This window comes from Adiantum capillus-veneris, chromosome 21 (genome assembly GCF_014529385.1).
Source record: "Adiantum capillus-veneris isolate H3 chromosome 21, ASM1452938v2, whole genome shotgun sequence".
Classification (NCBI taxonomy): domain Eukaryota; kingdom Viridiplantae; phylum Streptophyta; class Polypodiopsida; order Polypodiales; family Pteridaceae; genus Adiantum; species Adiantum capillus-veneris.
In genome coordinates, this window is record NC_140951.1 from 46,000,673 (window position 1) to 46,017,744 (window position 17,072).

At 42.6% G+C, this 17,072-nt stretch overlaps 1 protein-coding gene across 2 annotated transcripts; it reads left to right on the forward strand.

Moving 5' to 3' along the window:
- The first annotated feature begins 1,687 nt into the window (after positions 1-1,687).
- LOC147430886 (uncharacterized) lies at positions 1,688-6,805 on the forward strand. Of its 2 annotated transcripts, none has more exons than XM_086494468.1 (2): positions 1,688-2,780; positions 2,856-6,805. In XM_086494468.1, the coding sequence occupies exon 2, from the start codon at positions 5,297-5,299 to the stop codon at positions 5,978-5,980; it is 684 nt and encodes a 227-aa protein (XP_086350594.1). In that variant the 5' UTR covers positions 1,688-2,780; positions 2,856-5,296; the 3' UTR covers positions 5,981-6,805. Both variants share the same exon structure in this region, with proteins under 2 accessions (XP_086350594.1, XP_086350595.1).
- The last annotated feature ends 10,267 nt before the right edge of the window (positions 6,806-17,072 follow it).

Here is a 17,072-nt window from a genome sequence, read left to right on the forward strand (position 1 = left end):
TTATCCCTCTCGTTCACCTATCAGGCATGCAGACCATCTCTCTCTCTCTCTCTCTCTCTCGACTAGTTGCCAAAATGCTCTTTTTGTTATGTACACACATGCACAAGAGCACATGTATCCAATCTAGTTGTTTCTCTCTCTCCCCTACTCGTCTGCAAAACGGACGTTCTCTCTCTCTCTCTCTTAGTTGCAGCCACCCCCTTTTTTCACGGCCAGCACTTTCCTCTCGCTCTCAGCCAGTAGACAAACTCTTCCTCCTCCATACTCTAAATCGCGCCCGCCAACCTCAACAAGCACATGTTGTTTTGTGGCGGAAATTGACTGGTACCCCATGCAGATGAGCAGATAAAGACGCCAGTCAACTCACAAACCAACTCTTTCTCTTTCTCTCTCTCTCTCTCTCCCACAGAAAGACATAGCCCTCAATATTGTGTGTTGCACCTCATCTAGCTTATCTCAGAAGCTTTGTCTGCACAAAACTTGAATTAAAACTCTTAACAGAAAGATCAAAACTCTCAACTCGAAGAAGAAGAGAAATGGTAACCGATGACCCATTTTTAGTGAGATGGGGCCTTCATGACTTTCTTGAGGGTTACTCCGATTATTCTAGTTCAATAGTTGGCAGAACAAGCATTCAAACCAACACCCACACATGCACAGAGTATTGCAAGAGGAATTGTCTGACGAGGGGTCTGAAAGAGCACAAGACGAGTGGGCAGGACCCTTTGCAGATATATGGTCAGCTGAAGGGGCAACCCAAAATGACTATGATCCAACATTGAATTGCGATAATGATACCCAATAGTGAGGGTGTTTTGGAGATTTCAAATGATTTTTCTACTTATGCTGGCAAAGTCAAAAAAACAGAGGTGAACGTTGTCGTGCTGTGGCACGTGCATAGTGGGAACGGAAGCTAAGCCCTACAATATTATGGATTTTATGTGTATGTCTTAAGTGTGCATAAGTATATGTATTTTCTATTTAGCATGCAAAAAGTAGTCGAAGTCTGATGTGTCACTCTTGTTGGGAATGGGCTTCGTCCTATGATCCCAGGCTTCTTTGTGAACCTCTTCTTGGAGCCATGATGAAATGAGCCTATAAAACATACCTCCTATCTACTAGGCATCGTAGGTGGCATATGACATGTGTAGCATGGCCAAAAGTGGCCTTAGTCATAGTATACCGCATGAGGTGTCATTCTACACATAGTAGGTGCACTTTGGAGTGATTATGGTCTTAGTCATAGTATACCCCATGAGGTGTCATTCTACACATAGTAGGTGCACTTTGGAGTGATTATGGACCTAGAAAAATCCCTTAGAAAAGTGGTTACGAGTTTGTTTGATGTCATCCATGATGTATGCCAAGATCCCTTTCAACTTTTTATGAAGATACTTTATAGACATGTTTCCACCATATCTCAACAACTCTTGGAGGCTTAACCCTTGACATGTGACGGCAAGGAGAAGATACTTGGAGAAAGATCTAGAACAAACTCTAGATATTTCTTAAAGAGAAAGATCTAGAAACTTTGAAGATAATTTCAAGAGATTTTGAAAAGATAGACACTTGTCACACAAATCCCTTGGATATTTCTAAGCAAATATCTTCGTCAAGGGGCAACTTCACCTATAAAAAGAGCCTCTTGTCCCTCACTTGGACATCAAGCAATCAAGCGCTCAAGCAATCCCCATAATCAAACCACTCTATCAAACCATGACCCAACCTCCTAGCCGTCTCCTTGAGTGAAACTTTCTCTCAATTTCAGCCCAACATATCTTAAGCTTGCTACTTCATGCCTCAAGCCTTTTATCTCCTCACTTGTAATACTCATACACTCTATGCAACCTTCTTTCATCAATAAAGACGCATTGTTGGTGGCTCGCAAACGGTGTTGGGTATTACTACTCATCTTCTACTTCATCAAGTTGGCTACAAGACCACAAAGTCTTGAGGTGTGCTTCACTTCTTTGGCTTGAGCTTGTGTGGGTCTTTGTGTTTTGGTTGTCTCTCTTATCTCTTTCCTCCATTGTTGGACTGCTTTCTAAACTTTCTTAGATGAATAATCCCAATGGTGTAACCTTTCAACCCTTCCACTTTGTGCAAAATATTAGGATTAATGTTTGTATTAGCCATAAAATCCACTTCCAACAGAGAATTGTGTTACTCTTTGGCTGGAAAAATTGTGAGAAGTTCTTCTTTCTCCACGTCCTCTTTTTTTTCCCCTACTAGACTACTCTAATTCTTTTGATGTGCACATATTTATTCTCCTCTAGGGGTTGAGTCTTGCTTTCTTAATATTACTATGAACCAAGAAGACTTGTACACACGGCTCACTCTTATCACTAGGCAAAACATCTACATCTTTGGAACCAGTTACAGTTTCAAAGAACCATTTGCAGTCTATTTGGAGCACAACGACTTGCTGCTAAAAATGCATCAGTGAACCCTTTCATCTTACCTTCGATTAGATACGATCAAAGCCTTGATGTTTTCATCTTTGTTTTGTTTTGAGGGTTTCATGTGTGCGTATGTGTGTGTCTGCGTGTAAGATTCCAATGGCTACACAATGTATTTTCTACAAACACTAAGCTTGCTTAAGTGAAAGCCTTCACAGTCTCCCCCACAAACCCTCACAGCTAGAGGCCGGCGCCTTCCTGGCAAGACCGCCAACTCTTTGACACACTTTCTGGTGAACCCGACGCGAAGTTTGTCATGGTGAGTTAGTGGGGATATGCAAGCTACTACAACCATGGGTGATCATCATCCGTAGCAACAAGGTATGCCTTTTGATCCCGCTACAATGCAAATGTTTCAAGCATTTTCCTTGTTTATGCAACAACAGCATGCTACAGAAAGACGAGAAGTGTCAGCAACCAAAGCTATTCAAGCAGTGGTGCACAAAATGGATCAATTTAATGGGAAAGATGTGAGAAAGTATCTTCGTGGCTATGTAAAGGAGATGGAGTTGCATCATGTGCCAGAAGATGAGATGCTCCAAAGCTGTGATCTTGTTGTGACTCCTGAGATTAGAGAGCATGTGAGAGGAATCAAGAATGAGCATGGAAGAAATTGGGAGGAGTTCAAGCTAGCGATGAAGGAGGAGTATTTCATGGAGGACTCTGAGAGAATAACAAAAAGAAATTTCCTGGAGTGGGTAGCCAAGCCAAAGGAGGGGCTCTCTCCAAAAGAGCTACTCAGGGAGTTTGAGCGACGACATGCTCAACTCACAAGGACAAATAAGGCCACACTCGACTCGGAAAAGACAGAGCTCTTCTTACAAGCAACAGGAAAGGAGCTCCAGGAGCAATTGAAGCTACTTCTTGAGGACAAAGATGCTGAGCAGGGACTCAAGACAGATTGGAACGAAGTTGAAGCTGCTGGTTCATTACTTGCCAAGCGCAAAAGGAGATATGATAAGATGGTTGTTGGTAGTGCACCATCTACCTCCACAGATTCTGAAAAGATGTTAAAGCCTCTTCCTTTATACTTCCAAAAGTTGATGATGCTGTAATAGATGAGATTGTGAAAGGCATGATGGATTTAAAAGTAAAACTCACAAAGCTTGAAGAGAAGGGGCAACCATTGGCACCATCTTCGAGGCAAAAACAACAACCTAAAGAATGTTTTGTTCATAGATGCATATGGTGTGACAGCACAGAGCATGCTCGGAGAGAATGTGACGGCTTCAATGAAGCTTTGAGAAAAGATCTTGTCTTCTTCAAGGATGGGAAGATTCACGTAAGAGAGACAGTTTTACCCTTAAGGACTAACTTTGGCAAAGGAGGAATGCAGATTCTAGTAGAGGATATGGCCACTAGCCATGCCATCTCTGCATCCGAGGCATCTACTTATACAGTCAAGATTGAACCATTGAGGAGTTTTGAAGAAAATGGTAAGTTGTCGCCAAGTGCTATGGAGCCAGCAAGGAAAGGGAAGATAACAAGAGAAGTCCTACATGAAGCAGGTGACTGTATCCGTCTGGAAACAAGATGGAAGGACCCTATGGACTCCTTGTTAGTGCATGCCTATATTGCAAAACGTCAAAACAACGAAGTGTTTGTGGAAAAAAAGTGCAGGCAAGAGAGTGGTGACAAAGGACCATCAAAAAGAATTACTAGAAGAAGCGACACAATACCTCCTTGAGTGCCCCCGACACAAGAAGCACCCCCACCTGAAGCGACTATGGAAGAAAGTACACTGGGAGGAGAAATGAGTCATCAAAAGGTAAGCCTAAAACTCCAACTTATAAGTTACAGTCTAATATTGAGGCTACTATAGACTTAAAGAAAGTTCTAGAAGAAAGGATTTTGAATAGCAAAATAGAGTTTAGCTTGGGGGAGGTCCTTGGCATAGCCAAGCGCGAGTTTCACGAGGAGATCATTGATATCATCAAGAGGAAGAGGCAAACTCTTGTTGACACCATTCGCCCGCAATCTGGAGGAGAAAGCTTAAAGACACAGCTAATACAAGTGGAAGACAGAGAGCATGATGAGGATGTCGTAGGGTGCTACCATTCTTCTGGAAGAACAAAGTAGTACAATTTTCAAATGGAGATGAGGAGTACGAAGCCATTCCAAGAAGTCACTTTTCCAGGAATCATTGGGCAAGAGCTACGACAGAGAAAATGGTCAAGGTGGGTGATCTTGAAGAGCCATTTGTTGCCTTGATTGACCATGGCTGACCATGGCTCAGAAATAAACATAATGTCAAAAAGCTTATTCAACAAATGCAAATTATCAATGGACACAGATCATGGCTGGATGGTTAAGGTAGCAAATAATTCATCAGGTGAGTTATATGCAGCTTGTCCAAGTGTGAAAGTGACTATTGGAGATGTAAAGGAAGAGCATAATTTCTTTGTACAGGACACATCTTCTTATGATCTCATCCTTGGACAACCCTACATTGTAGGGGTTAGAATGGAAACAAAGGTAATGGATGATGGTTCTGCTTATGCTAGGATACGAAGTAAAGATGGAAAATATGTTGTTCAATTTCTCACTGTCTGTCTGAATCATGAAAGAAATCGTGACAGTCGTCAAGAGCGCCCATGGCCCAGATTGAGTAAAGATTTTTATGATCATTGAGAGAGAATGGGTTTTGGTCAGGTACCATTGTAGAGCGAGATTATGATGGTACAAAAAGGGAAAGGTTCTCACATAAGGAGGTTTTCTATACAAGTTTTGCAGGTCTAAGAGAATATGGATGTGTCTCTTTTCTAAAATGGGAGAACTTGAGTCGAGGTTTCCGCAAACATGTACATAGTCTACAAAAGGAGTGGAAAGAACATGGTATGCTAGGAAACAATGAAAACATAACAGGTCTGTTTGAGGAGTTTTCTTTTGTGGACACATTACAGGATCTGCAGTCTATAGTAGATTATCCTTTGCAGGACCAAAATGAGATAGTGAAAGTGTGCTCACTTGAAATGTACAATGTGGTTGAGGCATTTCAAAGGGAACTGGAGGATAGGAAGCATAAACATGAAGTAAAGGTGGACACCAAGTACAAGATTGTGGCAAAGAAGGTAAAACCAGTGGCACTTCCTTTGCCAAAGGACTGCAAGGAAAAGCTAGAACACGCTTCTTTACAACCTAGTCTCAAAGATCAAAAAGGGGTTGGACACACGTTTACAAAGGAGTCTCTAAAGCAATTCAAGATTGGGAATGAGGACTCCTTGACACAGGTTGAAAGGGAATGTTTTGAAGAGATGATCTCTAAACATGGAAAAGCATTTGCATTTGAGCCACATGAGATAGGATGTGTAGATCCTACCATTGTTGCTCCTATGGTGATCTTTACCATCCCTCATGTACCTTGGAACTTACTGCCAATACTAGTTCCAAAGGCTCACTTACCAAAGTTAAGTGAGAAGATCAAGATGGGTATTTTGGAGCCTTCATGTGCTCCATACTCAAACAGGTGGTTCACAGTACCAAAGAAGAATGGAGCTTTGCGCTTCATCCAAGATATGTAGCCGGTCAACAAAGTCACAATCAAGAATATGGGTACAGGGCCAATTGTGGATGAGTTTGTAGAAGCATTTGCAAGAAGGGCAATATATTCTATGGGAGATTTGTACTCAGGGTATGATCAGTTCCAACAAGCAATGGAAAGCAGGGATCTGACTACCATGAGGACACCTTTGGGTTTGGTAAGGATGTGTACCTTACCACAGGGAGCAACCAATTTCGTTGCACATATGATGAATGGTATGAATAAGGTCTTACGTGACTTTATTCCCCAAGTAACTATGCCTTTTCTTGATGATGTTCCTATCAAAGGATGTGAAGTAAGTAATAAAGATGAAGCTTTGGATTCCAAGGGGTGCTGCAACTTTGTGGCACAACACATAGATGATTGTGACAAGATCCTATCCAGACTGAAAGAGGTGAACCTCACCCTCTCAGGACAAAAGTCTGTGTTTGGAGTGAAGGAGGTGTTGATTGTTGGGCACATGTGTGGTCCCAATGGGAGACGACCTTGTCTAGCAAAAATTGATGCAATTCAAAAGATGAAGGAGGTATGCATATTTGTGAGTGAATTTCGCAGATTTCTTGGTGCATGTGTGTTTTATGTTATATGGATTCCACATTATGCACATGTAGCAGATTTTTTGTACTAGTTGTTAAGGAAAAATCAAAAGTTTCATTGGAGAGACACACAAGCAAGGGCTATAAGAAAGCTAAAGGATTTGCTACAACAAGCACCGACTTTAAGAAAGGTAAACTATGAGTGTGGAAAGCCAGTAATAGTGACAGTGGATACGAGTCCGACAGGAATTGGATGGGCAATAGGACAAGATGACAAAGAGGGACATAGGTATGTGGTATGGTTTGGAGCCAAGGTTCTAAGTACTCGACAAAGGAACTACCCATAGGTAAAACGGGAGTTATGATGGTTACAACACTAAAGTGGGAAAAGGAGTACTTGATTGGAGCATATGTGGTTGTGGAAACAGATTGTCTGCCACTCCTTGGAATGATTACAAGATGCTCAACACCAGACATAGCCATGCTAAGATGGATTGCCTACATTAACAGTCCTTGAATCCTGAATTCAGGCATATTACAGGAAAAGAAAATCCGGTAGCGGATATTCTATCAAGGGCAAGGTATGAGGATGAGTAAGACATGGTAGATGATAGTGAAGATGTACGCACAAGGTTCTACTCCATTAATCATGTTGAGCATAATGATGTTGGCACATCTAGTGCACTTGAGTTGTTTTTAGAAGATGGGTATGAAGGAGATTGGTTGCTTATTGGTCGTTATTTGAGTACTTTAACAAAATAGGGTGATTGGTCTGAGCATGAGTTTAAGAGGATACGCAGAAAAGAATATGGGTACTTTCTACAGGATGGTTACTTATGAAAACATCCAAAACAGAGGGGTGCTATACCACAAAGGGTAGTATGTAACAAACAGAGTCAACTAAAGCTCATGTAGGAGTTTCATGAGAACCTATGGGCTGGACACCATGGTGTGTGGGCAACCTTTTCAAAGCTAAAGGAAAGGTATTGGTGGAAAGGTATGTACAAGGATGTATCCCACTTTGTGGAATCATGTGTAGCATGTCAAATGTATTTAAATGTGCGACATCATGATAGGTTACATCCTACTTATCCACTAGCCATGCATTACAAATGGGTTGTGGATCTAGTCCTCGGGGAGTGCACTATGTTATCATGTTAATGTATAACGTGAGTTCGAAAGGAGGGGTTTTAAAATGCAAAAAAATTAGGCAATTTAACAGAGATACATTAAAATAAGGAGTTTTTAAATTCAATTTTGGAAAAAAAACCTAAAATAAGGGGTCATTTTATTCATTCACACATGTTAAAAGAGGGATTTTTTTAATACCCCGCGAATGCACGTTATATAGGGGGGTACTGAATGGTGAACCCTCGAGATCTAGTCAGCCTTTAGGACTCTAGCAGATGAGGTACTTGGTTCTTGCAAGAGAAGACTTAACTAATCAGGTTGAAGGGCGAGCTTTAAGGACAAAGACTACAGAGGTAGTGTGTATATTTCTCCTTGAGGATGTAATCTGCCGCTATGGTTGTGTGGGAAAGATAACTGTAGACAGAGGAGATCTGGATGCCAAGGAAGCAACGAAATTTTTTTCCAGGATAGGAATCAAGCTTTCCCTTACCACCGCTTACAATCCAGAAGGCAATGGGAAAATTGAAAGAGGGCATCCGCCAATCATCAAATTCTTGGCTAAAGCTTGTGAAGGGAGAATTAGTGAGTGGCCAAAACTATTGCCATATGCTCTATGGGCTGATCGCACAACACACAGCTCAGCTCGCTACCTGCTTGCAGAATTGATGTATGGTCAGAAGCCTGTAATACCCATTGAAGAGACCATTCCCACATGGAATGTGCTACCTTGGCAAGATGGGCTTAGCAGAGAAGATCTCCTTGCCTTGCGTATAAGACAGCTAGAAAGAAGGCCTAAAGACATTGAGGTTGCAAAAGAAAGATTGAAGAATGCTAGGTTGAAAAGCAAGGACTACTTTGATAGACGACACAGGCTAAGAAGGAAGGTAATTAAGCAAGGAGATTGTTAGGAAATAAGACGTAGCTAAATAGATAATTGAGTAGATTACTTAATGGAGAGAGGTAAATTTACTTACACGAGATTATAGAGTAGAGAGAGAGAGAGAGAGAGAGAGAGAGAGAGAGAGAGAGAGAGAGAGAGAGAGAGAGTACACACGATATACGTGGTTCACCCAATGTGGGCTACGTCCACGGGAAAGCAGCCACTCAATGGCTTTAGTACTTCAAAACAAGAAGTAGTTTACAAAGGGATTATACCCTTAATGGAGCTCCCACCTTGCTTCACTCTCACCACCTCACACTCACCTTGTTGCATCAACTTCACACTATATAGTGTGTGTAGAAATGGCCTCCTTTTATAGGCCAAAAGGACTGCCCTCTCTTATGAGAGGCAGCCATGTGTAGCCGCCCTTGTGCGAATAAGTCCAAATCGGACCCTCCAACCGCCCATGTATGGCTACCCTTGAGAAGACAAGTCCGCTTTTGAATTCGGCCACTGGCCACCGGCCATTGACTTTCGACCACCGGCCACCGGCCATTGACTACCGGTCACCGGACAACCGACCGGTTGTTTTCCGACCACTTTCCGACCACCGTCCGGCCATAATATTCCGGCGAAAAAAAAGTCTCAGGGGCCCCCTAAAGTTGCCCCTGATTCTTGTCTGTGAAAATTTTGGTTTTCGGTGAGTGATTTTCCTTCACGCACGATGGCTTCTCCTCATAATGGGGGCCTTACAAATGTGCGCTTTTACCACAGAAAATTACAAGGGTAAATCAGTCTCCATACTTAACAATCTCCCACTTGGAGACTGATCTCCAAACCAAACATGTGACTGCTTTCCATCCTGGCTTCTTATCCTTGAATACCGATTGAAGATGAGCAAAAACTCAACTTCTCCTTGTTGACCACCTTTGTAAACATGTCTGCAGGATTTTCACTTGTATGCACCTTTCCTAGCTTTAGCTGTCCCTCTTCCAAAAGAGTGCGTATGAAGTGATATCTCACCTCAATGTGCTTTGTCCTTGAATGAAAGACTGAGTTCTTCGCAAGATGGATAATGCTTTGGCTATCACTGTACAAGACACAATTGTCTTGTTTGAATCCAAGCTCTTCCAAGAATCTATGAAGCCACAGAATTTCTTTGCTTTCCTCCGTCATTGCTACATACTCTGCTTCCGTGGTAGAAAGTGAAACCACTTTCTACAGATTTGAAGCCCAGCTTACGGCTGTGCCTCCAACCATGAACACATAGCCAGTAGTGCTCCTTCGAGTATCTTTGTCACCTGCCATATCTACATCAGCATACCCTTCTAGAAAAATATCAATCCCTCCAAAATACAAAGCATTTGTTGTTGTCTCTTTTAGATACCTAAGTATCCACTTCACAACTTGCCAATTCTCTTTACCTGGGTTGTCCATGAACCTACTCACAACTCCCACTGCATGTGCAATGTCTGGCCTTGTCCAGACCATAGCATACATTAGAGAACCTACCGCTACAGCATATGGAACTTTAGACATATAGGCTATCTCCTCTTGTGTCTTTGGACACATATCCTTCGTTAGTTTAAAGTGACCAGCCAAAGGTGTAGAAAATGGTTTTGCATTTTGCATTGCAAACCTTTCTAGTACCTTCTTGATGTAATCTTCTTGAGATAGCTTTATTGTCTTCTTCGTCCTATCCCTTGATATTTTCATACCAAGTATCCTCTTTGCAGCACCTAAATCTTTCATTGAAAAAGATTTAGACAGCTCCTCTTTTAGGTCTTTGATGTCCTGCATGTTATCACTTGCAATCAACATGTCATCAACATATAACATTAGGATGATGAATTTTCCATCTCCCAAATTCTTCGTGTAGACGTAGTGATCCGAGTTGCATCTTGTGAATCCATGATCCAACATCCATCGATCAAACTTCAAGTACCATTGTCTTGATGCTTTCTTTAAACCATACAAGCTCTTCTTTAATCTGCAAACCATTTTCTCCTTACCTTTTACTTCATACCCCTTTGGTTGAAGCATGTAGATTTTCTCCTCTAAGTCACCTTGAGGGAATGCTGTATTTACATCCATTTGTTTGAGATTTAGATCATGAGCAGCCACAAGGCTTAAGACAAGCTTAATTGAGTTCATTTTTACAACAGGAGAAAATATTTCATTGAAGTCAATACCTTTCTTTTGAGAAAACCCTTTTACCACAAGCCTAGACTTGTACCTTTTCTTCCCACCTTCTTCTTCCTTCAGCTTGTACACCCATTTGTTTTGAAGTGCCCGCTTACCTTTAGGCAACTCAACCAACTCCCATGTTTGGTTGCGATGTAGTGAGTCCATCTCCACTGGCATGCTCTTTGTCCATTCTTCTGTGGATTCATGTTGCATAGCTTATTCGTATGATTCCGGCTCTCCAGAATCTGAGATCAAGAGATGGTTGAAGGAAGGAACAAACCTTTCTGGAGGTCTACTTGCTCTTGTAGATCTTCAGGGAATAGGTTGAGGCTCCTCATTTGGTTGACGTTGTTGCACATTGTCACCGTTTGCGGTCCTTGAGTCTTCACCGTCCTCAAGCTCCATGTACTCATCACCTGTTTCTTTTGTTTGTTTTCTTTCCAAGTAATCTTTGTACATATTTTGTTCATTAAAAATTACATCCCTACTCCTTAAGATTTTACCATCTTCAGGATTCCATAGGCGATACCCAAAGTCACCTTCTCCATAGCCAATGAAGAAACACTTTTTGGACTTTGCATCTAGCTTTGATCTTAGGCTTCTATCTATGTGAATGAAAGCCTCACACCCAAAAACTTTGAGAAATGCATAATTCACCGGTTTACCTGTCCATGCCTCTTCTGGAACTCCCCCATCCAATGCTGTTGAGGGTGACCGGTTGATTAAGTACACAGACGTACTTACAGCTTTCGCCCAAAGCTCAAGTGGTAGGCTTGCATGTAGCCGCATGCTTCGTGCTCGCTCCATGATTGTCATGTTCATCCTTTCCGAAATACCATGTTGTTGAGGTGTCCTTGGGGTTGTCCTTTGCCTCTGAATGCCATTGCCAGCACAAAAGCTTTCAAAAGCTTGGCTGCAATATTCACCTCCATTGTCGGATCTGAGGCATTTAACCTTGGTACCTGTTTCATTCTCCACAAAGGCTTTCCACCTTTGAAATATGGAAAATACATCGGATTTATTCTTCATGACATAAACCCATGTTTTTCTAGTCGCATCGTCTATGAATGTTACATAGTACAATGAGCCACCAAGTGATGGTGTAGTTGCAGGACCCCAAACATCAGAATGAACCAACTCAAGTTTTTTATTTTTTCTTTCATTTCCTGATTTTTGAAATTTTATTCTCTTTTGTTTACCATAAACACAATCTTCACAGAACTCTAAGTCCACTTCTTTCAAACCTGGTAGAAGCTTCTTTGTTTGAAGGATTTGCATTCCTTTGGCACTCATATGCCCAAGTCGGTAGTGCCACACCACACTGTCAACTTCTGTAGTTGCTGCACAAGCTGAAGGTTGCATGCTAACAGTACACAAGTAAAGTGTACCGAATTTTTCTCCCTTGGAAACCACCAAAGATCCCTTTGAGATCTTCCACCGTTTGTTTCCGAATGCAATGTTGTGACCTTCATCGTCGAATTGTCCTGTAGAGATCAAATTTTTGCGAAGAGAAGGAACATGCCTAACATCTTTAAGCTTCCATTCATTTCCATTAGTAGTTTTGACAAAAACTGTACCTTTGTCGACAATCTCACAAGCTTCATCATCTCCCAAGTATACATACCCAAAATTACCTTTGGTGTAGTCTTGGAAATGTTGCTTGTGTTGTGTCGCATGGAATGAAGCCCCGGAATCTACTATCCAGGAATTAGACACATTGTCTAATGAGAGAATTAGAGCATCTTGCGCTACTTTACCTGCCACATTGGCCTCAGATGTTGGCTTGTTTTCTTGAGACTCAGTCTCCTTCTTCTTCTTGGACCAGCAATCCTTCTTGACGTGGCCCTTCTTACCACAGTTCCAACATTCAAGAACTGACTTTGTGCGTGACTTGCTCCGTCTTGAGCGATCACGATCCTTTTGGCTTTTGAACCTCTCCTTAGGCCTTCCTCTTGTTTTCACTGACAATGCAGCACTTGATGATTCTCCTGTGCTTCTCCTTCGTATTTCCTCGCTTAGGAGAACACCCTCAACATCATCAAACTTAAGAGTATTTGTACCAGAGATAGAATTACTTATAGCCATCACAAGGCTGTCCCAACTATCTGGTAGAGATGATAGTATAAGGAGAGCTCCTCGCACTTCATCATCGAAATTGATTTTCACCGATCGAAGTTGACTTATGTTTGTGTTAAAGTCATTTAGGTGTTCTGCAACTGAACCATTCTCTGCCGTCTTTAGATTGAACAAGCGCTTCATAAGAAATACCTTATTGGATGCCGATGGTTTCTCGTAGAAGTCGTCAAGTGACTTCATCAAGTCCTCCATGGTCTTCATCTCCGAAACATTGAGGCCACCGTTGACGCCAAGCTTAACCGGATTGTTCCCAGTGCCTTTCGATCAAGGACAATCCATGCTTCATCTGCCATTGTTGCGGGCTTCTTCGCAAGACCGCCTAGTGGCAAATAGAGGTCCTTCTGGTAGAGATAGTCTTCAATCTGCATCTTCCAATGTTGGTAGTTTTTGTCGTTGAACTTCTCAATCTTGAGCTTCCCTTCCTGCGCCATAACTTCCACTCAATTCAAGGAATCCTTTCCTTGAGATAATTTAACTATGAGCAAACCTTGCTCTGATACCAGTTGTTAGGAAATAAGACGTAGCTAAATAGATAATTGAGTAGATTACTTAATGGAGAGAGACAAATTTACTTACATGAGATTATAGAGTAGAGAGAGAGAGAGAGAGAGAGAGAGAGAGTACACACGATATACATGGTTCACCCAATGTGGGCTACATCCACGGGAAAGCAACCACTCAATGGCTTTAGTACTTCAAAACAAGAAGTAGTTTACAAAGGGATTATACCCTTAAGGGAGCTCCCGCCTTGCTTCACTCTCACCACCTCACACTCACCTTGTTGCATCAACTTCACACTATATAATGTGTGTAGAAATGGCCTCCTTCTATAGGCCAAAAGGACTGCCCTCTCTTATGAGAGGCAGCCATGTGTAGCCGCCCTTGTGCGAATAAGTCCAAATCGGACCCTCCAATCCGCCCATGTGTGGCCGCCCTTGAGAAGACAAGTCCGCTTTTGAATTCGGCCACCGACCATTGAATTCGGCCATCGGCCACCGGCCATTGACTTCCGACCACCGGCCACCGGTCAACCGACCGGTTGTTTTTCGACCACCGTCCGGCCATAATATTCCGGCGGAAAAAAAGTCTCGGGGGCCTCCACCCCCGAGGCCCCTAAAGTTGCCCCTGATTCTTGTCCGTGAAAATTTTGGTTTCTGGTGAGTGATTTTCCTTCACGCACGATGGCTTCTCCTCATAATGGGGGCCTTACAAATGTGTGGTTTTACCACAGAAAATTACAAGGGTAAATCAGGCTCCATACTTAACAGAGATTGGGTTTTAGTGTATGACAGTAGTCTTGATAACCAGCATACTGTCATGCGAAAGGTTTCAAAAAGTTGGTTTGGACCGTATATAGTCAAGTACGGACATGACAATGCCACTTACAGCCTAGCTGAATTGGATGGAACAGAGATAAAGATACCCATTGCAAGAAAGAGAATCAAGGTATTCATGTTATAGAATTGACATTTTATTATTTATTGCAGCTGACAGGTGGAAAAAGGCTGGGACCGAGCTAGGCCTATGCGAATGAAATTATATACATTGTACATTTTATTATTTAAGTGCTCTTTTATGAGCTTTGGCCATTTATGACCGGCCGTCCAGTTTGTACTCAATTTGACCATTTAAGAAATCTATAAATGAAATACGTGCAAGAGGGAAATGGTCACTCTTGCACGGGGGGAGATTGCACCCAGTGTCTGTGTTCTTCTTCTCACCTCTCCTCTCTTCTCTCTCGCCGTGCTGGCGTAGCACTCTGCTCTAGGAGGTGCGCCTACACGCGTTCGGTCACTCTCTCCCGCTCTTTATCTCTCTCTGTTCGCGTATAGCATTGATTATCTGCTCATGGATTCGCCAGGTATGGAGATTTGTCCGTTTTATGGCTTGCAGTATATTGTTTTCGGTATTTTGCAGGGCTCTCCACGCCTCAGGCTGTAGTAGTGGTATCAGAGCACAAGGCCACGCTCTGGGTAACAAACAAATCGAAGGAATCCACAACTAGATATCCGAGCAAGTTCTATGATTTGCTTCGAGGAACATAGATTCTTGCGAATTTTGCACTACAGATAAGTTTTTCTTTAATTTTTTCTACTCCATTAAATTTTGTTGTTTGATCTCTCTTTGATTCTAGCAAAATCTTTGAAGACTTTAACGTTAATCTTTCATTAATTTGTGATTAATATTAGAGATTCGATTAGATAGCAGAAGTAACAATATTTTATTTAATAAGCGCATCAAATAAATATATCGATAAAAACTAGTTAACATAATAGTAGAAACATGTATTTTACCTTGAGTGCTTACATGTGGGTTGAAAACAGTAGGTGTTTGAAGTGTAGAAATCGTCAAGTTGTAATAGGTTTGCATATAATTGCCAAGATATGGAGATGTCAATCGAAGAAAGGGAAGCACATTATCATATTATAGGATTAGATATGGAAAGGAAAAAGGAAAATTCAATGTTCTATGATATTGTCGAACCATAAACACTCATATTAAGAGATTGATTAAGATTAGCAGCGAATTAACGTCTTCAAAGGATTACGAGGGATCACATTAACACAAAATCCAAAAATGGTTGTGTCAAAGGGCAATAGTGATGATGTTGGCTCGTAGCTGGGAGACCATGTCTTGTACACAGCGCGCATAATTTTTTGTGTGAAATGACGTAGCCTGATAGACTATAAGCTCCTTCTTGCCTTCATGAGCAACAGAAAGGGAGTGGAAGGTCTCTGCATTCCGGAGGCTCATGGAAGGGGAGGTCCGTGGTGGCATCCTTTGCATATGAATGAGCAACGAGTCAAGGAGTTGTCAGCCTCTGTGGGTGGCACATCATGCAAACCCCTGACTTCGCATCCGCCTCTACTACCCTCTTCCCTTACCTCACGTTCGTGCCATTGGCTTGCCGGAGGGTGCACGCACTACAGCCTAAGCATAAGCATAGGACGGAAGCTGTCATTTGGCCTGCACCACTCGTGTGCCCATGCAAACCGGAGATGCATTCTCATCCATGCAACACTTTGGCCGTAGCTTTTTAATCACCAACCCTCAATCTCTCACTCTTTACCAGTCACCTCTATCCTTAGCTGCGCCAAAGAAAATGGCTCACCCCCCTCAATCTGTTTGAGCGCCCAGAACGTCCTAATTACTGGCCAACTTCCCTCTCGTTCTCACTCTCTCCTCCACTAGCCGCCATGCGGCATTTGCAGCTGTGGTCACTTAGCAAGCCGCAGTCCGCGCTCGCCTCTCTCTCCCTTTCCTCGCCTAACAACTACACGCACACCCTTTTTGGTTGCATGGGGTGGCTGCCAACCACACACAGTTGCTTGTGCTCTTAGTACACACCTCAACAGAATTTTCAACCTCCAGCATTTACGCCTGTCATTATAAGAGGCTTCTCAAAGGATATCCATGTAGTGTCATCAACCTAATTAAGAAACACTTGGGTGGCCAGGGTACCAAAAGAATACACCGGGTTGCTGCTCACAGCAAAATTATGTTGCAGCATGCGTTAGGCAGTGGACACCAAAAGCATGCACCTGGTTGATGCTCACAGAAAATTGGGCCCTGCATGCCGCTTTCAGCCCTCCTCTCCTCAAAGGCCGTCAGGATGTCAGCATCGTAGCATCCCCCTGGCCAGCACACCTTGTATACCGCCAACCTGGCCTTGAAAGCAAAGGCACACAGGTCTTGTTTGAACACTCAAATCGAGATACACACACGCACATATCCATGATTCTCTCAAGCCACCCTTTTGCTGATAACTAGCGGACCCCTAGCCCTTTGATGCCCTTCTGTTGAGCTACTGGCCGCCAACAACCCCTTCTGATCGAAGCTCCCTTGCTCTCTTGCAGATCCCCTCTTCTGCTCCCCCTTCCTTTGGCATTGGTTTCCTTTTTCGGGACGACGGCTCCACGTGTGCGATACCCTCACCACCATTGCAGGAAACTTATGTAAATTTTTTATAAAAAAACAAATTTTCCATTTCCCCCTTTAATAATTTGAACCACTAGTGGTTCCCACCCATCTTCTGCCATGTAACCCTCCTCAAGCTCTGGTAGCACACAAAGTGTGCACCACTCTTTGACACCTCATTTTATTTTAGTGCCCAGACCTTGGATTAGATCCACAAGGAGTGTATCAGCCTGCTCTCATATCTCTCATCATGGCAGCAAGTTCCACGACACCATCGGGCATCA